We start from the raw sequence: 24,554 nt of genomic DNA, 5'->3' as shown, positions 1-24,554 counted from the left end.
AATGCAATGTTGAGAACCTTTCTTAAAAACATTTGCAGGCATACACATATAAAGCAAGCTTAATAACTAGAGATGAGCCGGATACGCTGAAACGAGTATCCGGTACGGATAAAGCTTTTTTGCCGAGCACGAGTATTATACGAGTAATACGAGTCAATATCTGTGCTCGGACTGAATGAAAATCCTCACACAGCGTCACAGCGCTCCTCCCCTTCACACACCGCTCTGCTCACTCACTCACAGAAAAGCTCTCTGTCTCTCAGTCACTCAGGTTCGCGGGTCTTTTCCGCTAACGTTTAGGGTTTCTTCAGCTTGAAGTTTGTTTTTATTTCAGTTTGTACTTACTTATTAACCAGTAGAGTTCTGTTAAACGTGGGTTCGTTCAGACGTGGTGCTGGTAGAAAGCGACTCGCGTTGCGTCTCTGCCTGTCGGAGATATATATATTTTTTTTAAACAGTTTTTTTTTTTTACTTCACGCATTGAGTTTCTGACTACTCTCTAGCGTCTGGATACTCTCTCTCTCTCTCTCTCTCTCCCTTTCTCTGCGGTCGTTGGAGTTTTTTTTTTTTTTTTAAACCGTCAGTTGGCTCTAACCAGTTTTATTTTACTTCACCCACTGAGTGTCTGACACTTTCTAGGTAGTAGTGGTATAACAAATATTATAAATTAAGCTACACACACACATTATATATTATATATATTATATTATATTATATTACATTTCACTTCATAATTGCAACAGCATGTGTTGTATTCATTGTTGCAAAACTTGTTCTGTAAATAGTTCGTTTGCTATTGTGATCAAAATCATTGATCTGAAGCTCAATGCTGATGCTGTCCTGTAATAGTTTTCTAATCAGCAATAAATATAACAATTTCTGATCAACCCATATCAATTGCATGCTTTCAAGACAACCCGGCCTACTTCCGGGTTAAATCCAGCCCACTTCCGGGTTAGGCCCCGCCCACTCCGAGTACGGATACGGATACAGATAATTCATATGGTTAACAGATACAGATACAGATACAGATAATGCTGTACTCGCTCATCCCTATTAATAACCTATAACTTAATGATATGAAATTATAATTTTAAATTCTGTTGTATTCATGAACCAGATGAGCCACTGTATGAATCAACAGCGATGTACTTGGGCAGAGTGGTGATTTTATATTATTGCAGTTTAACATGTTAGCATGCAAACTTTTGCTAATTGATACCAAAAACAAAATGAACAGTGTATTTAGTTCTGCTAGATATTTGGTAAAACAAAAGAGCTGGACAAGTGCAAAATGATCATATTTAATGCATTTCATCTAGAGGTACATGAAGATCACGTCATGGTAAATTACCTCAAAGTGTTTGGATAGTTCAGTCTGGATCAAAGTGATGAATTGCTACAACTTATTCAGCTTGATTAATGCCTCACAGTAACTTGTTAAAAAAGCTAGGTGCATGTGTGTCAGCGAGAAAACATGTCGAGATCAATCTGATGTGTGCTAATAAACTACTTTTCCTTTTTGGTTATTGTTTTCTTCCTTGTGTGTTTCTTTTCTTCCTGCTTTTGAACTACTTTTTTTGCAAACACAGTTACGTCAGACCTCCTCTGCTACTTTCTGGCCTTTCTCTCTCTGTTATCATTAGATTATTTTACATGCAAGTGCTCCAGAGTTCATTTGGCTGTTAAATGATTTTTTATTATTAAGTAATTTGGAGCAATTCTGAATGAGAATGAAAGAAGACAAATGTATATTCTTGCACTACACATAACAGGAAAGCTTAGAAAAAATAAAATGAAACAAAGTATAATTGTATAATGTGTCAAAGGTCACTATAACTTTACTATGAGGGATCATTACAGTTGATACTGAGCATTGATCAGACAATGTGACCAAACTGTGCTCTGTGCTTATTGCTCTTGGGAAACATTTAAAAGTTAAAACAGTGCAGCAGGAAGTATTTTACTGTCAGAGGAAATTGTGGCCAGATGACTTCCTGACACACACATCCATAGACCCTATTCTGACCTGGTGTTAACATCAGTCATCAGTGATCCAATCCTTCAAGTGTTCAGCTTTGAGTGTGTCAGTTCATATGTTAATAAACACGCACGTAATTTCTTTTAACAAAGATGCATTCTCTTGGAAATACATAACTGTTCACTTTGTGATGTGTGTGTGTGCGTGCGTGTGTGTGTATAATCTCAGCCTCATGTTCCTCTTCCTCTCTGTGCTTCTGTGCAGGCCTTCACTGATAGCAGAGGGAATGATGAAGTTGATCATGGACTCCAGTCTGAATGGAGCAGTGATGAAGATCACCTGCTCCAAGGGAATCCACTTCCACACCTATGAACCAATGTCTGCTTGAGCCTGGAGAAATACTGGACTCCATGCTGCTGCTAAAGGAACAGTGCAGCGCTTTAATCTGTCTCACTATAACACACTGACTCATGACACCTGGCTGCTGTTGGGGTTAACATCTGAACCACATCTGACCAGCATTTTAATTTTGATCATCTAAGAACTATTTTTAATATTTCCATAATTATCGGAATTAAATTCCGTCTTTGGCAAACCAAACATATAGATGAGCCTCTTTCGGTTCGGTTTAGTCATTCATAGTCATTCACCTCAGACGTGACTTTACTGTAAGAGTTGTAGCTGATTTGATAGATTTGTTTAAAAACTCATATGTGTGTGTGTGTCTATGGTTACACGTTGTTCTCATTTACACAATTAGGCAATTCAGCATCAGCTATACTGGTATTTGAAAGTAGAGCAGCTTATTACTGCCTCACAGGCCCTGACCCCTAGTGGGAGGTCCGAATTAACACACATCACGCACACTGAGACACCAAACCAGCGTATTAAGATTTACACACTGAAGGCTTATTTGCTAAAGTTTATAGGTACAGTTTTGATTGTTGGCTGAAATGGAGAGATGATAATGTAACCATTTTAATACAGATGTTCTCTAAATGCCAGAGTCGCAATTCATTGCACACTTCACATATAAAAGCTAACAAAGTAATAAACTTCATATTCTACAAACATTGCCAGTACTTTAATGTGCTCAGTACTATATACATATACTTTTACGACTGTGATTTACCAAAGAGGTCGGTGCAAGTTGAACCTTTAGCAATGACACCAGAGGAAAGCTTATTATCGTTCATCCTCTGAGGACCATGTCCATCCATTTCATATTTCATGTTGATCTGGTCACAGTTTGGACAGATTTTTATGATTAATCTGAACTCTGCTGGTAGGACGTACCTATCATATACATACTTCTATTAGATATTTCCTTAAGATTCTACAAATTTTACATTAACCTTCATAAACTTTGAATTACATTATTACATTCTGGTTTGGACAATACATTGATGATTCAGGAGTGAATTTGAATATACAGTATACCATGTCTTTATTACTAAAAATATTAATTGCAATATTTTTAAATCCTGAAATAAAAGATAAACTGTAGCTTGTTTTGCTGCTGCTGTCCTTAGTAAAAACACATTAATCTCCCATTTAAGAGCAAGTCTATGATATCCTCAGATCTGTGTGTTAAACTGTGTAAAGGAAAATTCGACTGACCAGGTGTCTCACAGAGGAGGATTTCATATCTTTTTCAAATAAAGTTTTATGAAGCACCTCTTTGTATTAGTTCTGTCATGTCTTCTTCTTATTTTCATATTGTTTTGTGAAACCCATCTTTGTATAAGTCCTACCTTTTCCCACTTGCAGCCAGTTGTTCCATCCTGAGCACCCGTGCTTGTTGTGTAACTCTGCAGAGAGCAACTCCAGTCTGGGAATTTCATTATTTTAAATCTCAAGATGAATTTCCATCACAAATTTGACGTCACGAACAGGATCCCTTGAAAGATCGTCTGGACCCGAGAACCCTTCGGTGGCTGATCACCCAGGAGAGAAATCTTCTGCCTCTACCTCCAAAACTGAAGAGAAGAGAGGGCTGAAAAAACTTGGGCTCCGGACCTTCTTCACAGGGATCCAAAGACCTCTCTTTGGTCATCTTATATCTGGTGAGATGTTGAAATTCTGCTTTTTGTGACTGTTTAGGTAATATCTCAAATACAACATCAAACATTAGAAATAATACATTTAAAGGGTTTTATTTGTAACAGGTGTATTAGTCATTCTCTTTGGATTATTGTGGATTATTAGTGTTAATCTGATCCATTTTGTGACAAACATTTTAGTTGAAGACTTTCTCCTGCTTAGCCGCAGAACGAAACAAGGATTCGTGGAGACGTCCTAGTCTTAAATTAGTGTTGTGAAAGTTGTTGATAAGTCCGATTTCACACACCTAATTAATAAGGTTATGAAAATTGTGGATCAGCCAACAACGGATGGGAAAGTGTGACAATTCTTCCAGTATGGTCCAGAGACTTTGGTTTTCCTCATAACGGGTCATTCAGTGTCGAAAAAATTTAACTTTTAATAGAGAAACTCGAGAGAGGAAGAGTTAAAAAGCAAGAAAAAGGTCAAGGTCGCAATGTGGAAAGACATTGAAGACAATAAAAAGTGTCTTGAAATGTGGGAAAAAGAGGCAGAGTGTAGGGACAGGAAAAAAACGTTTAAACAGATGGCAAAGGTTGACAAGAAGGAAATTGAGAATTTTGAAAAGAAAGTTGAAAAGAAATCATATACATCTCTTTATCCTCCCCTTACAGGGTGTCAAGGGCCTCTCCTCGACGCCTGCCTCCCTCCTCCCCAACGACAAAACCCCCCTCCATATGATGTGCAGATACCAGACTCCACCGATTAACGCTCAGTTCCATCCCAGCCTCCATCCGCCGCTCTGCCACTCTATGGAGACGGGGCAGCTGGAGGACTGAATGATGACGTCACCTCTTCCTCATCTCTGGGCTCCGATTCCTTCTCTCCCATCGCAAATAGAACTCGTCAACAGCGGGAGAAGTGATAACTGCTCCTATGATAAACGTCATGGAACCAACCGGCCCAGCCCTCGACTACCGCCCCTGGACTGACGCAGACATGACTAAATCACGTCCCAGACCCACGGAACTCTGGCACAGCATTTGCCCTCCAGTTTGAAACATTTTGCCATGAATTCATGCCAACAGTGTCTGAAATCAGACGACTTCTAATGAAGAAATTAGGCCCCACTGACTTTGCGGAAATACGTCAGCACTGTGGAGGTGACCTCCTTCTGAATTCACCAGACTGGGAGGATGCGGGTAATGCAGCATACGTCAACGCTCTCAACACACTCCTCAATGGCCTGAAGACCGCCTTCCCCAACAAAATTGACATGTCCAAAATAACGGGGTGCAAACAACAACCAGGCGAAACCGTAGGAGATTTCCTCACATGTCTGACTGTCCTGTTTAATCAACACAGCGGCATCCCCATACCTGACAACCTTGGCAATGAGCCAGGGGCTTATGAAACACATCTGAAACAGGCCTTCCTGAATGGTCTGCTCCCCCCATTACGGGCAGACGTAGGCCACACCTGCATCGGGCTTGAGGATGCTTGCTTGACAGAGATCAGCTGAACGCCAACACAAAGAAAACAAAGACAGAGAAAAACAAAAAAAGGAACAACAGCTCCAGAAAGCACAGTTAACCATGATGCAGGCCGTGTCTACCCTTTCAAGGCCAAACAGACAAGATAACACTGATAGCAGAGCCAACTTCACTCAACCAGGAAGAGAGGGGCGCCGACTTGGCCGTGGGAGAGGCTTCCCAGAGATGAGTGTTTGATCTGCAGAGAAAAAGGACACTGGGCGAAGAACTGCCCCCAGCGGCGAGAGGAGGGGGAGACTTTCACTGCCAACTGAAATAGAGAAAGTGAGGAGATGACAGACGGAGAGGAGACCTCCAGCCTACCCGTCGAGGAACAGAGAAAGATAAGTGAAACACACACACACACACAAGCACACACACACACACACACACACACACACACACACACACAGAAGCCACTGCAAAGAAGTATCAGCTTGCATTACTAACCGCACACACACACAAACACCAGATCACACACAACTTTGTGGTACTTATGTTAAGTACAATAGTGATGCTTTTAAGAAAATGCCTCAACTCGAACTGTGTGTTAACGGTCACAAACTTAATTTCATGGTTGACTCTGGTGCAGGTTATTCTGTGGTTAGGACGTCAGATTTGCCCACATCTCCTGAGATGAGTGGTCGCTTTATATTCTCTCAAGGTGCCACTGTAAAATAAAATTTCACAAAACCTCTCAAATGCGCTGCTCAGTTTGACAAACATCAACAACATCCCATAAAGTTTGAACATGGTTTTCTGTTCTCTCCCTGTTGCCCAATTAATCTAATAGGAAGAGATTTGATGATTGGGTTAGGCCTCAACTTAGTATTCTCCTCTGGAGTGACGGTTACACACAAGTCTTCTTCACCCACATTCACAATGTCACAGACCACACATGAGCAGCTGTTTGCATATCAGTGGCAACTTCCTATAAATGCCTCCACTGATCTGCTCTCCACGTCGCACTCTCTTGTCACTCCTTTTTCTGATTTCATGCACACTGATTCATTGCATCGCACCTCACATGTGACAGACACAGCAGATCATGTTTATGAATCTCTGTTTTTGCCTTTTTCTGATGATTCTATGAAAGTGTCCAATATTTTTTGGTCTGGTTCCAGAAGCCATCTCACTCACTGACCAGCAGATGGCAATGTTTCGCGTCTCGAATTCCAAAGTTGTCCAGCCCCTCTGATGTTTCTCCTTTACTTTCAGATCTGCCTGAAACACTGTGGGCAAAAGACAAATATGATGTGGGCCTCATCAGGAACTGTGATCCAGTCAAAATCACTCCAAAATCTGATTATAGACCATGTAATCAACAATATTCACTCAGACAGGAAGCAGTGGAGGGGATAAGTCCTGTTTTTGAATCCTTTTTGCAGGCTGGTGTAATTGTCCCCTGCCCTGATTCACCGGTCCGCACTCCACTTATCCCAGTTATAAAGATCAGAGACCTACCTATTGTGGCCTCATCGCCAGTGATTCTATATGTACGCAAAGTACCAGGGTTGCAGACTCGTACATTTTTCTTCTATGATTTGATCTTTTTTATTGATAATGATTATGATGTTTCTTGATTATTTTTCGTCAGTGATCATATTCTTATTGATGATCAAATGGGGGAGTGTAAGGGAAAATTCAACTGACCAGGTGTCTCACTGCTGTGGCCTTGGCAAACAGGGAGTTTGCTACAGCGGACGGACACAGCAGATAGACACAGAGGAGGATTTCATATCTTTTTCATATTAAGTTTTATGAAGCACCTCTTTGTTTTAGTTCTGACATGTCTTCTTCTTATTTTCATATTTTCTTGTGAAACGCCTCTTTGTATAAGTCCTGGCTTTTGCACACCTGCAGCCAGTTGTTCCATCCTGAGCACCCGTGCTTGTTGTGTAACCCTGCAGAGATTACTATTATAAAGACTCAATGGCAACTCCAGTCTAAGAATTTCATTATTTCAAGTCTCAAGATGAATTTCCATCACAACTGTTATATGATGCAAAACAGTATAGTGGTGGGTTGTAAAAAGTACATTTACTATACGTAAGTACATTTTCATATATCTGTACTTTACTTAAATGGATATATTTTTTAGGTACTATTAATTTTCACTCCACACAGATACTGTATCAGCAAACATATGTTGTTACGCATTGTGTTAAATCGTCCAATATCTTCCTTCTAAAGTCAATAGCAACGTATTTGGAAGGCCAGCTCGGTCCAGGGATACCTGCTTGTCCCAGGGGAGGTGGTGGGACAGTGGAGGATGATGGCAAAGCTGTCTTCTCTCATGGATAACCATTCCCACCCCCTGCAGCACTGGGCAGCTCTTTCCGCACAAGACTTATCCACCCTAAGTGCAGTGTTGTGCATGAACAAGTTCAAAAGAACGCGGAGCTAGCTACTGAGCTGGAAAGCTCAGAGAAGTTTGCAGTTTGAATTTATGTTGTTATTGATAAATATGCTTCAAAGCAACATGTGTGTCTCTGGCGGTGTCTGGGAGAGCCCTGTGGCATGGTCTACTGCCACAGTTGTATATTTCTATTTCTTTATAATCCTTCACCCAAGTTCTGCATGCTACTTATGTGACTTCTTCTGCTGCTGTAACATTGCACATTTCCCCATTGCAAGATTTATAAAGGATTTCTTAATCTTAATCTTAAACAATGTGCCTCCACCTAAGACAATAAAAGGAAATGCTCTCATTCTTAGGAATGTCAAACTATTCTAGACACTGCATCTACGAGTAATCTGCCATGGACTCCATCGTGTGCTCCGCCATGCTGCCACCTTCAGCACAATGGACAGAGGAGATGGTTGTGGTTTTCTCACTTTTTCCTGTTCTAAATGTTCTGATAAATTCAAGGACATATTCTTATAACAGGAAATAATTCCAATTACATTTAAAACTGTATTAGCAGTAGATATAAACAGCAAATTCTTTAAAAACTAGAGCTACATTGAGATCGACCACCTCGTCGATAGCTCTGCAGACTCATTACGATTAACATTAGACTCAATAGCGCCTCTAAAAAAGAAAAATTTCAAACATAGTAAATTAGCTCAGTGGTATAATTCCCAGACAAATGAGTTAAAACAATTATCAAGAAAACTAGAAAGGAAGTGGCGCTCCAGCAACCATGTTGAACATCTAATAGACTGGAAGAATAGTGTTAAAGAATATAAAAAGGCTCTCCACAAAGCAAGAGCCGCCTACTATTCAAAACTAATAGAAGAGAATAAAAACAACCCCAGGTTTCTCTTCAGCACTGTAGCCATGCTGACAGAGAGTCACACCTCCACCGAACCCAGTATTCCTCGATCCCTAAATAGCAATATCTTTATGACCTTTTTTAATGATAAAATTCAAACTATTAGAAATAAAATCAACCATCTCCTGCCCTCAATTGGCACTAATACCCTCCCAACAACAGAGATATCAGAAACGGTTGAGAATCCTTACAATTACTTAGACAGTTTCTCCCTGATCACCCGTGATCAGTTTACCAAAATAATCTCAGGTTCTAAACCAACAACCTGTATCTTAGATCCCATTCCTACAAAATTACTTAAAGAAATACTGCACCTAATTGATAGTTCGTTACTTAACATTATCAATCTGTCATTATCATCAGGTTATAGATAGATAGATAGATAGATAGATAGATAGATAGATAGATAGATAGATAGATTACTTTATTCATCCCCGAAGGGAAATTAAGTCGTCATAGCAGCCGGTACATTTGAATACAATAAAATACAATACAATAGAATAAAATATAAAATATAAAATATTGCAGTAGAAAGAATAAGAACAGAAACACAAGATAAATAGGTAGATAAGGTGCAGTGGCAGATGATGGTAATAGTACTGATGATATGATGGTAAATGTTATTGTTAGACAGTATATAAAAAATAGTACAGTATATATAGTATGTAATGTATATTTATATATGATAGTAATTATACCAATATAATAGCAGTATATAGTAATAATAGCAGCAACAGTATAGATAATAATAATAATAATAGTAAAATATAATAATAATAACATGTACACATGTATAAATATGTGTATATAGACTTATATATACAAAGAATATACAAAGAGTATGATATAATATATGATATATAGTACGGGTATAAATATAAGTATTTGGCGATACAATAGATAATATAATATACTATGAGTGTGAGAATATGTAAACAGAGTGTGCAAAAGACAATATTATTGTATAAAATGATGAATTGAGACAGGTATATTTAGTGCAGTTCTGTGATGGTGGCTCTGACAGAGGTAGATGCGTTGTACAGTCTTATTGCGGTTGGGAGGAACGACTTCCTGTATCGTTCCTTAGAGCAGCGGGGTTGAATGAGTCTGTGGCTGAAGCTGCTCCTTAGCTTGTCTAGTGTTTTGTGGAGGGGGTGAGACGGATTGTCCATGATTGCCAGCAGATTTGCCAGCATCCTGTCCTCCACCACCTCCTCCAGGGTGACAAGCTTAGAGCCAACCACAGACTCTGCCTTCCTAATCAGTTTTTTCAGTTTGTTGGCGTCCTTAGCCTTGATGCCTGCACCCCAGGACACCACAGCAAAGAAGATGGTGCTCGCCACAACAGACTTATAAAACATCTGCAGCATCTTGTTGCAGACGTTGAAGGACCTGAGCCTCCTCAGGAAATAAAGCCGGCTCAGGCCCTTCTTGTAGACGGCCTCTGTGTTGGTGGACCAGTCCAGTTTATTGTCCAGTGTGACACCCAGGTACTTGTATGCAGGGACCACCTCCACAGCCGTCCCACCGATGCAGACAGGAGAGGGCAGGGGCTTGTTCCTCCTGAAATCCACCACCATCTCCCTCGTCTTCGTCACGTTGAGCTGCATGCGGTTCTCCCCACACCACTTCACAAAGCGGTCAACCAGGTCCCTGTACTCAGCCTCCCCTCCGCCCTCAACACACCCCACAATGGCTGTGTCATCAGAGAACTTCTGCTGATGGCACGTCTCTGTGCAGTGCTTAAAGTCAGCAGTGTATATGGTGAAGAGGAAGGGGGACAGCACAGTTCCCTGGGGGGCCCGATGTTACTGATCAGACGATCAGACACACAGTTCTGTAATCTCACAAACTGTGGTCTGCCCGTCAGATAGTCATCGACCCAAGCGATGAGGGGAGCACTCACCTGCGTGCCCTCCAGTTTGGCCTTCAGCAGTCTGGGCTGGATGGTGTTGAAGGCGCTGGAGAAGTCGAAAAACATGATCCGGACTGAGGTGTTGGGTCTCTCCAGGGAGGAGTAAGCCTTCTGCAGCAGGTAGATGATTGCAACATCAACCCCAACATGGGGCTGATATGCAAACTGCAGGGGGTCTTGTGATGGGCACACCAGCGGTCTGAGGTGGGTCAGGACCAGTCTTTCCATGACCTTCATGATGTGAGAGGTCAGTGCCAACGGCCTGTAGTCCTCCAGTGCAGCAGGACGTCCTTTTTTGGGCACTGGGACCAGGCAGGATGTTTTCCAGAGCACTGGCACTCTCTGAAGGTGTAGGCTCAGGTTGAAGAGGTGCTGGAGAACTCCACAGAGCTGGCTGGAACAGGCCTTCAGCACACGAGGGCTGATGCGGTCCGGCCCCGCAGCTTTCCTCGGTTTGAGCCTCTCCAGCTCTCTCCTCACCTGACTGGCTGGGATGTGGAGTCCAGACGGGGGGTGTGGGATGTCAGTGGTGGGTTTGAGGGTGGTGCAGAGATGTATGTGTTGCAGGAGGTGGTGGGGGGCTGTGGGGGATGTGAGGATGTCCTGGGGGTGGGAGGTGTGAATAGGTCTGTGGTAAAAGCCAGTGGGGGGGTGGGGGGAGATGGTGACGGGGGTGGTGGGGGGCAGGGGGTGATGGGGGGAGGTGGGGGGTTGTTGCTCAGAGAAGCAGTAGAGGCAGTCATAGAGTCAGTGGAGGGTCCGCTGGGGGTGGGGGGGTTGGAGTTGAACCTATTGAAGAACGTGTTCAGTTCGTTCGCACGTCGTTCATCCCCAGCTGCTCCCCCATCTTTCCTCTTGAAACCAGTGATCTCCTTCATCCCCCTCCAGACGTCCCTGGTGTTGTTTTCCTCCAGTTTGTGCTCCAGTTTTCTTCTGAAGTTGTCCTTGCTCTCCCTGATGCTGCGCTTGAGCTCCCTTTGTACCCGTTTGAGTTCTGCTCTGTCCCGTGATCTAAAGGCCATCTTCTTCTCGTTGAGAAGGGCCTTCAGGTCGCTTGTTACCCACGGCTTGTTATTTGGGTAACAGCGGACCTCTTTAGTGGGGATGGTGTTATCTATGCAGAACCCAATGTACTCAGAGACACAGTCAGTCAGGCCATCAATGTCCTCACCATGTGGCTCATACAGAACATCCCAGTCTGTGGCCTCCAGCGCCCCACGCAGTGTTTCCATGGCCTCATGAGACCATTTCCTCACTGTCCTCACTGTGACTGGGTGCTGCTGAATCACAGGCTTGTATGATGGTGAGAGCAGGACTAGGTTGTGGTCTGACCTGCCCAGTGGTGGCAGGGCAGTGGAGCTGTATGCATCCTTAACATTTGCATACAGCAGGTCCAAAGTCTTATTTTCACGGGTGGCACATTTTACAAACTGGAAGAAGGTTGGGAGTGTGGATGAGAGGGAAGCATGATTAAAGTCACCTGTGATGATGATGAAGGCCCCGGGGTGTTGTGTCTGTAATCCTGCAGTCACAGTGTGTATGACGTCACACGCTGCTTCTGCGTTCCCAGATGGAGGAATGTAAACATTGATGGCAAAAACACTGGTAAACTCCCTCGGCAAATAATATGGACGAAGTCCGACGGCGACGAGCTCGATGTCCGGGCTGCAGACACTCTGTTTAACGGTGACGTGCCCGGGGTGACACCACCTGTTGTTCACGAGCACGGCGAGTCCCCCTCCTTTCTTCTTGCCGGTCGCGATGGTGTCTCTGTCGGCTCGAACCGTCTGGAAGCCAGGAATGGTGACGTTGGAGTCCGGTATCTGCTCGTGCAGCCACGTTTCCGTGAGACACACAATACTGGACTCCCTGACTCCCTCTGTGTCCTGATGAGCGCTTCCAGTTCGTCCACTTTATTTGCCAGCGACCTCACGTTTCCAGTGATGACTGCAGGGATGAAGGGCTTAAACTTCCTCTTCTCCATCCTCCGTTTAAGCCCCGCTCTGCAGCCCCGCCGTCTCCTCTTTAGTTCCTCCGGGATGGTGGGTCTCTCTCCGGCCAAGAGGGTAGTGTGCCTCAGGGCGATCAGCTGGTCGCGGGTGTAAACAATGCCGGCGTGTGTTGCAGGCATTCTCCCAGTGATCCGAAGAGACCGAAGTGCGGTTAAAAGTTATAAAAAAGTGTCCAATAAATTTCAAAAGCATCTCGTCCTTGTGCGGGACGAAGATGCACAGAGCAGCGCAAAAATAAATATAAAAAACAAACAGCAAACGTTATAAAAACACAAAAAACCGACAGTAATACCAGGAGCTGCTACGACAGGCACCCGTTAGTACGGCGCCATTTGTTTTTCGTACCACAGTCTTTTAAAATAGCTGTCATCAAACCCCTACTCAAAAAACCCACCCTAGACCCAGAGGTTTTAGCCAATTACAGGCCAATATCTAATCTCCCTTTCATGTCTAAAATCTTAGAAAAAGTTGTAGCCAATCAGCTGTGTGAGTTTCTCCAGGAAAATAATATATATGAAGACTTTCAGTCGGGGTTTAGAGCCAATCACAGTACAGAGACAGCCTTGGCAAAAGTCACTAATGACCTTTTAATAGCCTCAGATCAGGGACTTGTGTCGGTCCTATTGACATACACCAAACACATAATACATACTCATATTGATACACCACATATATTCCTTAAACCATACTCATAGTCAACACTTTATATCACACATCCCAGCTCCCTGATTCAGTTCGCACAGAGACAGTGAGTAGACCCTGGCCCACAATCTCTCCCCCAGACAGCACACTAACGCAGCTGCACTGATACAGCAACATTATCACCTCTGGTAACCACGACAACGGAGTGCACGTACGACATCGTCATCACGCGATATTCCAAGAGGATATAATCTATGTGCGCACTCTGTTTAAGCGTCTTTCTTCCTGTGCAGCCTCCTGCGTAGAACTAGAGACCCATGCATGTTCAATTGCTGGACACCGCGTTTTCCTGACCTGTGACCTCTGAATAAACTTGCTTAACTTCAACTTGAGAACGACGACTCCTCTCCTTTGATTTCCACCCGCAACAAATGGTAGCAGAGGATGGTTTTAGACGATTGAAAAGAGCGGAGTGGAAATCAACCAGTCGGGGAGGAGGTCGTCTCTCGGACGGGAAAGAACCGCCCTGCGTGGCTTGTCTCTCCTCGGGAACCTGATCAAAACAGCGCTGTACTATTAAAAGGTAAGCAGAGCCTATTTAATTGAAATCTGCATATTGTCATGATAGGAAAAAAACCAAATTCTTGATCAGTAGTACTGAGGGTGAGTACAAGTTGCATATGCTAAATTTAGAATAGTAATTAGAAAGGTCTGAAAACGCTGTGTATTTAGCAATTGTGTTTTTTTTTTTTTTTTTTATATTTAATAAAGAGATACCAGCTGCTTACACCGTAAAATCTGACTAAATGAGTTGGTGTAAGAGTTGCTGAAGAAGAAAAAAGGAGTTAAAATTCAGCCAGACGCATGTTGTAAAATCGCTCCACGATGGTGGTTAATGTGGGGGTTGGCGTGACGACACACACTGTAAAACACAGCACCTTAACGGGTTTGTGTGTGGGCATGTCGCTACGGATTTAACTCACAGGCCCTCCAAATCTCGCAAAAAAGGGAATGGAAGGGCCTAACAATTGGACTATCAAATATTATATGTAGAAAGAGATATCAAATTAGAAAAAGTGACTGTGGGGGAGACTTCTGAGGAGCAGCCCTTTTTGCGGTCTCTGCCCGTGTGTTAGCATTCCTACACACTGATAGTAAAGCGCACACACATCCCCTCTCACTGACGGAGCAACACACACACAATTTCATGGACTGACTGAAAAAATGGAGGATTTTGGGGAATATGTGACAGCGCAAGTGAGAAATATGACCGCTCCTAAGGAGTGGAAGGGTAGGGAGGAAGTGTGGAGCAAGATTTTGATCGGGTGGCGGAATAAAGGGTGGATATTGCCAGGGAACATAGCCCCAACCCGGAAGGTGATTGGAAGTATGAGAGCCGCACTGCTCTTAGCAGTGGACGAGGTGGAATCAGCAGAGAAAGCAGCTAAATGCACTCTGTTCACCAAACACCATGTTACAACTAAAATGGCTAAATTGGAATTGGAGATAGGCTCACAGGCTTTGGATGTTTGCTTGCGGGTTGTGTTCGGTATGCCGAAATTCGGAGAAGGGACTGATGGCTTGGGAGTGAATGTCAAACTCCCAGTGGGGACAAGGAGCAACTGCAGGAAACAGCCAACGCCCTTGCAGTGCCAACCCCGGCCGCTGTGCCATCCCTATATCCCCAAATGCCCCCTCCTTACGGTGTCATTACAGGTGTGATACCCCTGTCTCCCCACCAGAGGGAGACAGGGAGGGTTCAAACTGCACCTCCACCAAATGCCCACACAATGGCGCCAGTGCGCGTGGCAGGGGGAGGACCTCCACCACCATCCCACACGATGGCGCTAGTGCGCGTGATAGAGGGAGGAGTGCTTCATGAAGTCATGCAATTGACAGGAGGACAACTTACGGTGAAAGATGATTCACTTTCGGAGGCAACACAGATCCTTACAGGAACAGTAGAAACAGTCCAAGGTGAAATCAGACTGCTGAAAGAGGAAATGGCTGCAATGACTGCAGCGGGAACAACTGAAGGAGACCAAGATGGAGGGCACGAAGGTCACAGAAGCAGAAGAGAGACACCATCACGCTCCACCAGTGGATCGGTGAAATCGCTTCGCTCACCGTCACCAGATGGGGCTAAAAGAGGGCCGGCCTCTGCCCACGCATTTGAAGGGAGGATCAGAGAAAGGAGGTCCAGCCTTGGAGACCACACTCCATGGGGAAAGGGGTACACCTGGACAAGGTCAAAACAACATCCCTCCATGACACGCACCCTGCTGCCCTCAGAACGATGGGACCTGTCTAGCCCCACGTTGGGCGCCGGTTCTCCATCACTCAGATGACGAGTGGGAGAAAGAAACACAAGATTGGGACAAGCACCAGTATAGGTCGGGCCACTCAGAAGAGGAAGGCGAAAAGGGGGAGGAAAAAGAGGGAGTCCACGTAATTAACGGCATCTTACATGACAGCCTCTCCCTACGCCTCAGCCCCTGATGCAGGTTCCTCCCCTCTACTATGGCCCACAACAACAGCAGCAGTATGGCCAGTATCAGCAACCACAAGGCCCGTATCAGCACCAACCCCAAGGAGGAAGAGGAGGTTGGGCACCAGGAGGAAGAGGAGGTTGGGCACCAAGAGGCAGAGGACGTGGCACAGGAAACACCACATATTTCTGCTATAACTGTGGAGGACCAGGGCATATAGCCAGAAACTGCAGGCTAGAACCCCAGCAAATGGGGCCCCCACGTGGTCAAGGCTGTGACCAACCCAGAGAACCACCTTACCAACCACCTTACCAACCACCCCCTCAGAGACAAGCCAACATGCCTTACCCAGTCCCATATGATGTGGACCCAGCCACCCAGACCCCCCTGAGGGAGTGGAGGAACGAATGAGGATGCCCGCCACCAGAAGGGGGACTGATGCGACACTTTGGACTAAACACCGAACCACTTGTGTCATGTGACATCGATGGTGTCCCTCATCTCATGCTGGCAGACACTGGAGCAACATACTCCTGTCGGCGGACCACACAGCCACTTTCAGAAAACTCCACTATGGTGGTGGGAGTTACGGGGTCCCCAATTAGACAGTCCTTCACCCAACCCCTCCGTGTGACGCTGGGAAGCCACACAGTTTCTCATGCATTCCTCTCTGCCCCAACATGCCCGGCCAACTTATTAGGACGTGACTTGATGTGCAAACTCAAGTTGAAGATTTATCTCGATGAAAAGGGGGTCCAAATCTCCTCTGAAGTCCCAGAAACCACAAGACAGCATCCAATTCGTATCCTATTCACTGGAGAAACACCCCAACCGCAGGATCAAGAAGTGTTTTGGCTCAGATTGATGCCCACTGGCCCCTCAACACCACACATCCAGTTCCTGTTCAATACATACAAACCTAAAATGTATGCCTTACACCCATACAAAACACCCCTCTCACACATACACTGCACTCTTAATGTCACCTCGAACCCTGATGAACAATATGAGGAAGACTGGGACGAGAACATGGCTCATCTACAACCCAAGATCACATGATCAAGTATAGTGTGTGGCAAAGAAGGAGTGGCTGCAGAGGTTAAACTGGATGTCTTTGCTGAAGAATGGTACCAGCTCACAGAGTCTGCTCCACATATAACACTAACTGTGGGATTTGGCCATGAAGCTCGCAGTCTAGGCCCCATGATGAAGAGAGCACAAGGTTTGACCTGGATTGCCACTACAGACCCAGATGTTCTCAAGGCCGCCACTGAAGACATGTGGAAGTTCAACATCCCTGCCACCACGGAAACCACACTCCCAGAACACTTGCCCATACCAAGACATCAAGGTTTGTCCTGCACTGGCCACACCAGACTACACCAAGCTAATTCATCTTGATGTTGCAGAGATGGGTGGTGTTGTTAATGCAGTATTATTCCAAAGGCGTTCAACAGACCGATGTGTCCTCATCTACCATTCCTCCAAACTCGACACGGTCGAGACAGGACAAAGTTCGTGTGCCCGATACGTTGCAGCTGTAGCGAAAGCCATTGACAAAACCAGCCATGTCGTCATGGGACATCCAACTCAGATTCACACCCAGCATGGAGTTGCCGCTTTCCTCCAGAGCAAAGAGTTCAACTTCAGTGCAGCCCGGAAGACCAAACTTCAGGTCCAGTGCACTCAGTCACACATAACCTTTGTTCCAAGCATCAACAACATGGCGACCAACATTACAAGTGGAACACCCCATGTGTGTGGAGAACTTGCGATCAAGGAAAACAAGCTCAGACCAGAACTGAGTGCAGATCCCATTCTGAATGCTGATGCCTGGCTGTACACGGACGGTTGCTGCTACAAAGGAGAAGATGGCAATGTGGCTGCCTATGCTGTAGTGCAGCAACACACAGATGGAAGTCACACCACCTTGGAAGCTGGAATCATTCCCCAGCCAGCTTCAGCTCAGTTAGCTGAAGTCACAGCCCTCACAAGAGCCCTAGAGTTGGGGCAAGGGCAAATTGTAAATGTCTACACTGACTCTGCATACGCACATGGTGCCGTTCAGCTTGATGGCCCGTCCTGGATGAGACGAGGCTTCCTGACTACCGGTGATCAACCGATCAGACATCAAGTTCCAATGAGACGCCTCCTGAGTGCAGTTCTGTTGCCCAGATGCCTGGCTGTCATGAAGTGCAAAGGACACGACACCAACCAAACCAGAATCAGTGCTGGAAATAAAGCAGCGGACCAAGCTGCCAAGGAGGCAGGAGGTTACACGCCGCCTCAGATGGTCATGGCCTCCCCCAGCCCAGCTCAGTTCCCTGAACTCACTGAAGACACGCTCATCCAAATTCAGGAAAAAGCTGGACCGTATGAATGGTCCACATGGAGACAAAAGGGCGCCCTGAAGTCTAAAGAAGGCCTCTGGAGGTCCCATGATGGACGCATCGTTGCCTCGGCAGAACTTTGTGCCATGTTGCTCAAAGAAGCACATGGCCTCACCCATGAAGGAAAACTCAGAACCTTCCAGAGAATTTCAGCCCTATGGTGGCATCCACATCTCGAGAGCATCTCCAATTTATTTTGTGACGAATGTTCCATTAGTGGGAACCCCAATCCTAGAAGACCTTTCCAACGCCCATAGGTTCATATCCCGTTCCTGCCGTCTGTTTCCAAGACATCAGTATAGACTATACAGATATGGGTGCAGACATGAGAGTGCAGGGAATGAGATACATGTTGGTAATGGTATGTGGGTTTTCTAGATGGGTTGAAGCCATCCCCCCCAGACGGGAGGATGCAAAGTCAGTGATCAAGTGGCAGCAGAAGGACTTGATCCCCCGTTACGGGGTTCCACGGTTCATCCGCTCAGACAATGGCACACACTTTAACAACACACACCTAAGAGAGGTAGAGGCTGCCTTGGGCATTCACCACAAGTTTGGCTCAGTGTATCATCCACAGTCACAAGGCCTTGTAGAAAGAGCCAATCAAACGTTGAAAGCCAAAATTGCGAAGGTTTGTGCAGACACTAAAATGACATGGGTTGAAGCCCTGCCATTGGTGTTGATGACAATGAGGTCGTCCCCAGGCGGTAAGACACACCTGTCGCCACATGAACTGTTGACAGGCAGAGTTATGCCTGGTCCACCCAGGGATGGAGGTCACGTGCCACCCCTGGATGTACATTGAAATGTCAAGTTATATGAAGGTTTTAACTGCTGTTACTGTAGCTCTCTCCAATCAGGTCTCCAGGGCCCTGGCGACTGATCCGGAGGAAGCTGCAGGACCAAAGGTAAAAGTCGGTGACTGGGTAAGAGTTAAGGTTCACAAAAGAAAGTGGCCAGAACCCAGGTGGACTGGACCGTACGAGGTGAAGGAAATTACTTCACACTCGGCCCAGGTCAAAGGTAAATCAGGCGCTCCTTGGCACCACCTGACACATTGTACCCCAGCACCTTCAACTTCCCGCCCATTGGCTGAAATAAGAACTAATTTGAAAAATGGAGAGGGTATAAGTTGTGCCTGTGTTACTCCTGGACTGCCATGGAGTCCTGTGCTTCTTCTGGTCATAAAATGACTCCCAAGATTAAGACGTGCACAGCACAGGATGAAAAGGGGGAGGGCCAGAAGCCTTACAGCTTACCACTGGCGTTAAACATCACAAAGAGACGTGGTTGTATGATTGTATGTCTGTTTGTTTTTATTTGCTTCATTCAGAAGTAAAGAATTCCCAAAGAAATTGTTAAAATTACACTGTTTGGTAGCAATTTGTTGTTTCAGATTTTAAAAATATATCCAATCCATTAGAGGAAAGGAGAAACGGTTTAGGCCTCCAAATTTCTACATAAAATCAGATCATTTAATATCTTATTTTATTTTAACCTGACACAGCAGGGCTAATAGTAAAGACCATTTTAATACTCCACAAGTTACTAATTGGGTTCGTAATATAAATTCAAGGATGAGTGATTCACTACATTAAATTAAGGTGTCCTTTTAAAGCCCATCTCTAAGTACAGTTTATGTGCAAAGTTTTTCCTTCTCTTTCTCTGTTTGTATTATATTTAAGCCACTTACACCCATACAAAAGTTTCATCCGCGACTGTGGCCTTGTGAGAATGAGATAACAATGTTTTTTGTTTTTAGTCTGGTGAAGTTGCTGCTCCGATGAAATGAGCCCAGTGAAAGTTCAATAACAGCTGATCTGTTCTGCAATGCTCAGGTTTGATGAGAAGGGAAATCAAGCTCTTCTCTTTGGTTGTTGAAAAGCTGTTTTATTGACTTTTATTAATTTTGTTTTGCTGGCTGTGATTCTTTTAATCACAGCTATGTTTTGACATTAAGCGCTCCAGTTCCCCAAGCAAGCACACAGAACTTGGGACACACTATACTGATACAGCCTGAAGTGCTAGCAACCTCTCAGAGCTACACCACACCCCTTCTCACACACTGATAAAGATCCTCTCGGCGGGACCTGCGAACCGACACCGGAGTTTTATTTTTCCTTATGTTTTCTATTTTCCTATTCATTTTTGAGCATTTAACAGAGTCCACAGTGTCAGAGGTTGATTTTGCTTTTTGTGTTACATTTTCTCTCTAAATCCACAGTATCATGCATGTGTTTTAATTAAATAAGATATGATTGCTGTGATTCCTTTAAATCACAGCTATGTTTAGACAATTATTTATCTATAATTGTCAGTTTTGAATTTTTGATTGATTGCTGTGATTCTTTTAATCACAGCTATGTTTAGACAATTCTATATCTATAATTGTCAGTTTAGAATTTTTGATTGATTGCTGTGATTCTTTTAATCACAGCTAGGTTTTGACAATTTTATAAATGCAATTGTTAGTTTAATCATTTTTGGTTTTAGTAGCTGTGATTCTTATATCACAGCTATAAGTTGACGTTTCATTTTTTTTTTGTATAATTCCCCTTTTTCCTGCCCTTTACCTTCCCTGTGATGTCCACACCTATCAGGTGTGGAAAGGGGGATTTATTGACATACACCAAACACATAATACATACTCATATTGATACACCACATATATTCCTTAAACCATACTCATAGTCAACACTTTATATCACACATCCCAGCTCCCTGATTCAGTTCGCACAGAGACAGTGAGTAGACCCTGGCCCACAATCTCTCCCCCAGACAGCACACTAACGCAGCTGCACTGATACAGCAACATTATCACCTCTGGTAACCACGACAACGGAGTGCACGTACGACATCGTCATCACGCGATATTCCAAGAGGATATAATCTATGTGCGCACTCTGTTTAAGCGTCTTTCTTCCTGTGCAGCCTCCTGCGTAGAACTAGAGACCCATGCATGTTCAATTGCTGGACACCGCGTTTTCCTGACCTGTGACCTCTGAATAAACTTGCTTAACTTCAACTTGAGAACGACGACTCCTCTCCTTTGATTTCCACCCGCAACAGTCCTCGTTCTGTTAGATCTCAGTGCAGCATTCAACACAATTGACCATCAAATTTTATTACAAAGACTCAAACAGTTAATTAAAATTAATGGAACATCTCTTAACTGGTTTAAATCGTATTTTTCTGATCGCTCCCAATTCGTGCAAATTAATCATGAGTCATCTGTGCGCACCAAAGTTAACCATGGTGTTCCACAGGGCTCTGTGACCGGCCCAATTTTATTCTCATTATATATGCTTCCACTAGGAACAATTATCAGGACACACTCTGTAAATTTCCACTGCTATGCGGATGACACCCAGTTATATTTGTCAATAAAACCTGAACAAAGTAATCAATTAACTAAACTTCGAACATGTCTCAAGGACATAAAAACCTGGATGACCCGCAATTTTTTCTTATTAAACTCAGACAAAACAGAGGTTATAATACTTGGCCCCAAACACCTTAGAGATACATTATCTAATGATACAGCTGCGCTAGACGACATTGCCCTTGCTTCCAATGAAACAGTCAGGAACTTGGGAGTGATCTTCGATCCTGATTTATCCTTTAATTCTCACTTAAAACAAATTTCTAGGACCGCTTTTTTCCACTTGCGTAATATTTCAAAAATTAGACATGTCCTTTCACAAAAAGATGCAGAAAAACTAGTCCATGCCTTTGTTACATCGAGACTGGACTATTGTAATTCATTATTATCAGGCTCCAGCAGTAAGTCGTTAAAGACTCTACAGCTTGTCCAAAATGCCGCAGCACGTGTCCTGACGAGAACAAAGAGAAGAGAGCACATTTCTCCAGTATTAGCATCGCTACACTGGCTTCCAGTTAAATCTAGAATAGAATTTAAAATTCTCCTCCTCACCTTCAAGGCCCTTAATAATATAGCGCCTTTTTACCTTAAAGAGCTGTTAGTACCTTATAAACTCACTAGACCACTCCGCTCCCAGAATTCAAGCCTACTTGTCGTCCCTAAAGTCTCTAAAAGTAGAGTAGGAGCCAGAGCTTTGAGCCATCAAGCCCCTCGGCTGTGGAATAATCTACCACTTTCAGTTCGGGAGGCAGACACCATCTTTTCGTTTAAGAGTAGGCTCAAAACCTTCCTTTTTGATAAAGCTTATAGTTAGAGCTAATTACTGCGCCAGAACGTTACTTGTTCTATTTTATGACACATGACACACGGAGCTTCTCTTTCCAGCTTCTCCTTCCTCTTCTCCATCCCTATCCCCCTTCCCCGGAATCCCTTTGCTTTATCACCCGCAGATCCAGGGCCTCTGTGGCCGCACCATGGATTGCGGTTTGTGGATCGTACACCGGGGGTCGCGGTGGTGGATCCATTGTGGCGGATTCTGAGTCATGTGGGCTGATCGTGGTGCTGGTGGCGGACCCTGTGTCGCGTTGGCATTGGGCACGAGCGGTGGACCAGGACCGCAGTGGTGGCTTGTGATGGGTCCTGGTGGGCGGCGGTGGACGGTGACTGAGGACTGGAGTGGCGTCTGGTCTGGATGGTGGATCGTGGTCTAGATGGTTGCTGAGCATTGACTGTGCTTGCAGCAGGACTGCTTGGCATGTCATGTTGGGGTTGTCCTTCGGGATGTCTACCCTCATCAAATGCTGCTAGAGACTTTGATTATTGATGATGTTTTCCTGCACGTGGCATCTATTGCACTTCTGTCCGTCCTGGGAGAGGGATCCCTCACATGTGGCTCTCTCTGAGGTTTCTACGTATTTTTACCCTGTTAAAGGGTTTTTAGTAGTTTTTCCTTACTCTTGCTGAGGGTTAAGGACAGAGGATTTCACACCCTGTTAAAGCCCTATGAGACGAATTGTAATTTGTGAATATGGGCTATACAAATAAAATTTGATTGATTGATTGATTGATTACCGGTGATTGCCGGTATCCATTTCAAAACATTAGTACTCGCGTACCGTGCTGCGAACGGATCGGGTCCAGTCTACTTCCAGGACATGGTCAAACGTTAGACCCCAGCCTGTTCACTCCGCTCTGCATCTGCCAATCGGCTTGTTGCTCCCTCACTGCAAGCTAAAGACTCAACAAAATCACCACTGTTTGCTGTCCTGGCTCCTAAATGGTGGAAAGAGCTCCCCAATTACATCAGGACAGCAGAAAGTCTATAAATCTTCTGCCGCATACTAAAAACACTCCTCTTCGACTATACATTGTAGTTTTGCTTTTTTGAAGGAATTGTACTTTCTTGATTCTTGTTGTTCTGTTTTGTACCTTCATGGTTGAATGCACTTATTGTAAGGCGCTTTTCGATAAAAGCTAAACGAAATGAAATGTAATGTGATAACGTGCTTTTATTTCCTGCCTGATGTGGTGGATCCTCGCCGTTCTATGGTTCTTTGTGTAAGGTGTTGCAGAGCCTCAGAACCGTTCAGCAGAGATGCTGGTAAGGCTGGTGGTCATGGCTTGTAGCTTCCCATTGGCCTCTACCTTCACCGTTGGATGCCAATCTCCATTAAATAATAATAATAAGAAGCCTCTTAGCCGGCGCTGCTCACATTTTCCCACATGAATGTCAGTGAAGTGCAGCCCTCATTGGCAGAAGACTACGGCTTTGTTTTTCATAAGGACCATGCTGTGTGCACGTTATGTTTTGAAAATGTTGTTGGTCAAATGTCCAGTGTCAAGCGCCACTTTTTGACTAAGCACGAAATAAGTTTCAAAGATCAGGCAGACAAGGGAGGATCAATCAATCAAACTCTCTCAAAGTCTTTGCCACTGCCAAAAACCATGCGACTAAAGCAGGTTTTTGCAATTCTGAATGAGTGTGGTTGGTGGGGTTAATGACAACTTATTATTGCAATCATAATGAGTAGGGATGAGTGAGTACAGCATTATCTGTATCTGTATCTGTTAACCATATGAATTATCTGTATCCGTATCCGTACTCGGAGTGGGCGGGACCTAACCCGGAAGTGGGTGTGATTTAACCCGGACGTGGGCTGGATTTAACCCGGAAGTAGGCCGGGTTGTCTTGAAACGGGCAGGGCTTTAACCAGTATGTTATTTTAAGCATGCAATTGATATGGGTTGATCAGAAATTGTTATATTTATTGCTGATTAGAAAACTATTACAGGACAGCATCAGCATTGCGCTTCAGATCAATGATTTTGATCACAATAGCAAACGAACTATTTACAGAACAAGTTTTGCAACAATGAATACAACACATGC

At 44.4% G+C, this 24,554-nt stretch overlaps 2 protein-coding genes across 2 annotated transcripts in view; both read left to right on the top strand.

Moving 5' to 3' along the window:
• Positions 1 to 3,657, top strand: part of hpgd (15-hydroxyprostaglandin dehydrogenase) — a 36,654-nt gene extending 32,997 nt beyond the window's left edge. Inside the window, exon 7 of the mRNA XM_053419150.1 lies at positions 2,246 to 3,657. Within this exon, the coding sequence (XP_053275125.1) occupies positions 2,246 to 2,369 (124 nt within the window). The 3' untranslated portion in view covers positions 2,370 to 3,657. The remainder of the gene's footprint in view (positions 1 to 2,245) is intronic.
• Positions 3,658 to 12,649: 8,992 nt separating this feature from the next.
• Positions 12,650 to 21,315, top strand: LOC128437110 (uncharacterized). The gene has a single exon (XM_053419149.1). It carries the CDS (start codon positions 17,145 to 17,147, stop codon positions 18,537 to 18,539), a length of 1,395 nt encoding a protein of 464 aa, XP_053275124.1. The 5' UTR covers positions 12,650 to 17,144; the 3' UTR covers positions 18,540 to 21,315.
• The last annotated feature ends 3,239 nt before the right edge of the window (positions 21,316 to 24,554 follow it).

This window comes from Pleuronectes platessa, chromosome 3, assembly GCF_947347685.1.
Source record: "Pleuronectes platessa chromosome 3, fPlePla1.1, whole genome shotgun sequence".
Taxonomy (NCBI): domain Eukaryota; kingdom Metazoa; phylum Chordata; class Actinopteri; order Pleuronectiformes; family Pleuronectidae; genus Pleuronectes; species Pleuronectes platessa.
This window is presented reverse-complemented; position numbering and strand designations above follow the sequence as displayed.

Coding starts and splice junctions, on each gene's coding strand:
- LOC128437110 (XM_053419149.1), top strand. CDS start 17,145: ATGTTCTCAAGGCCGCCACTGAAGACATGTGGAAGTTCAACATCCCTG.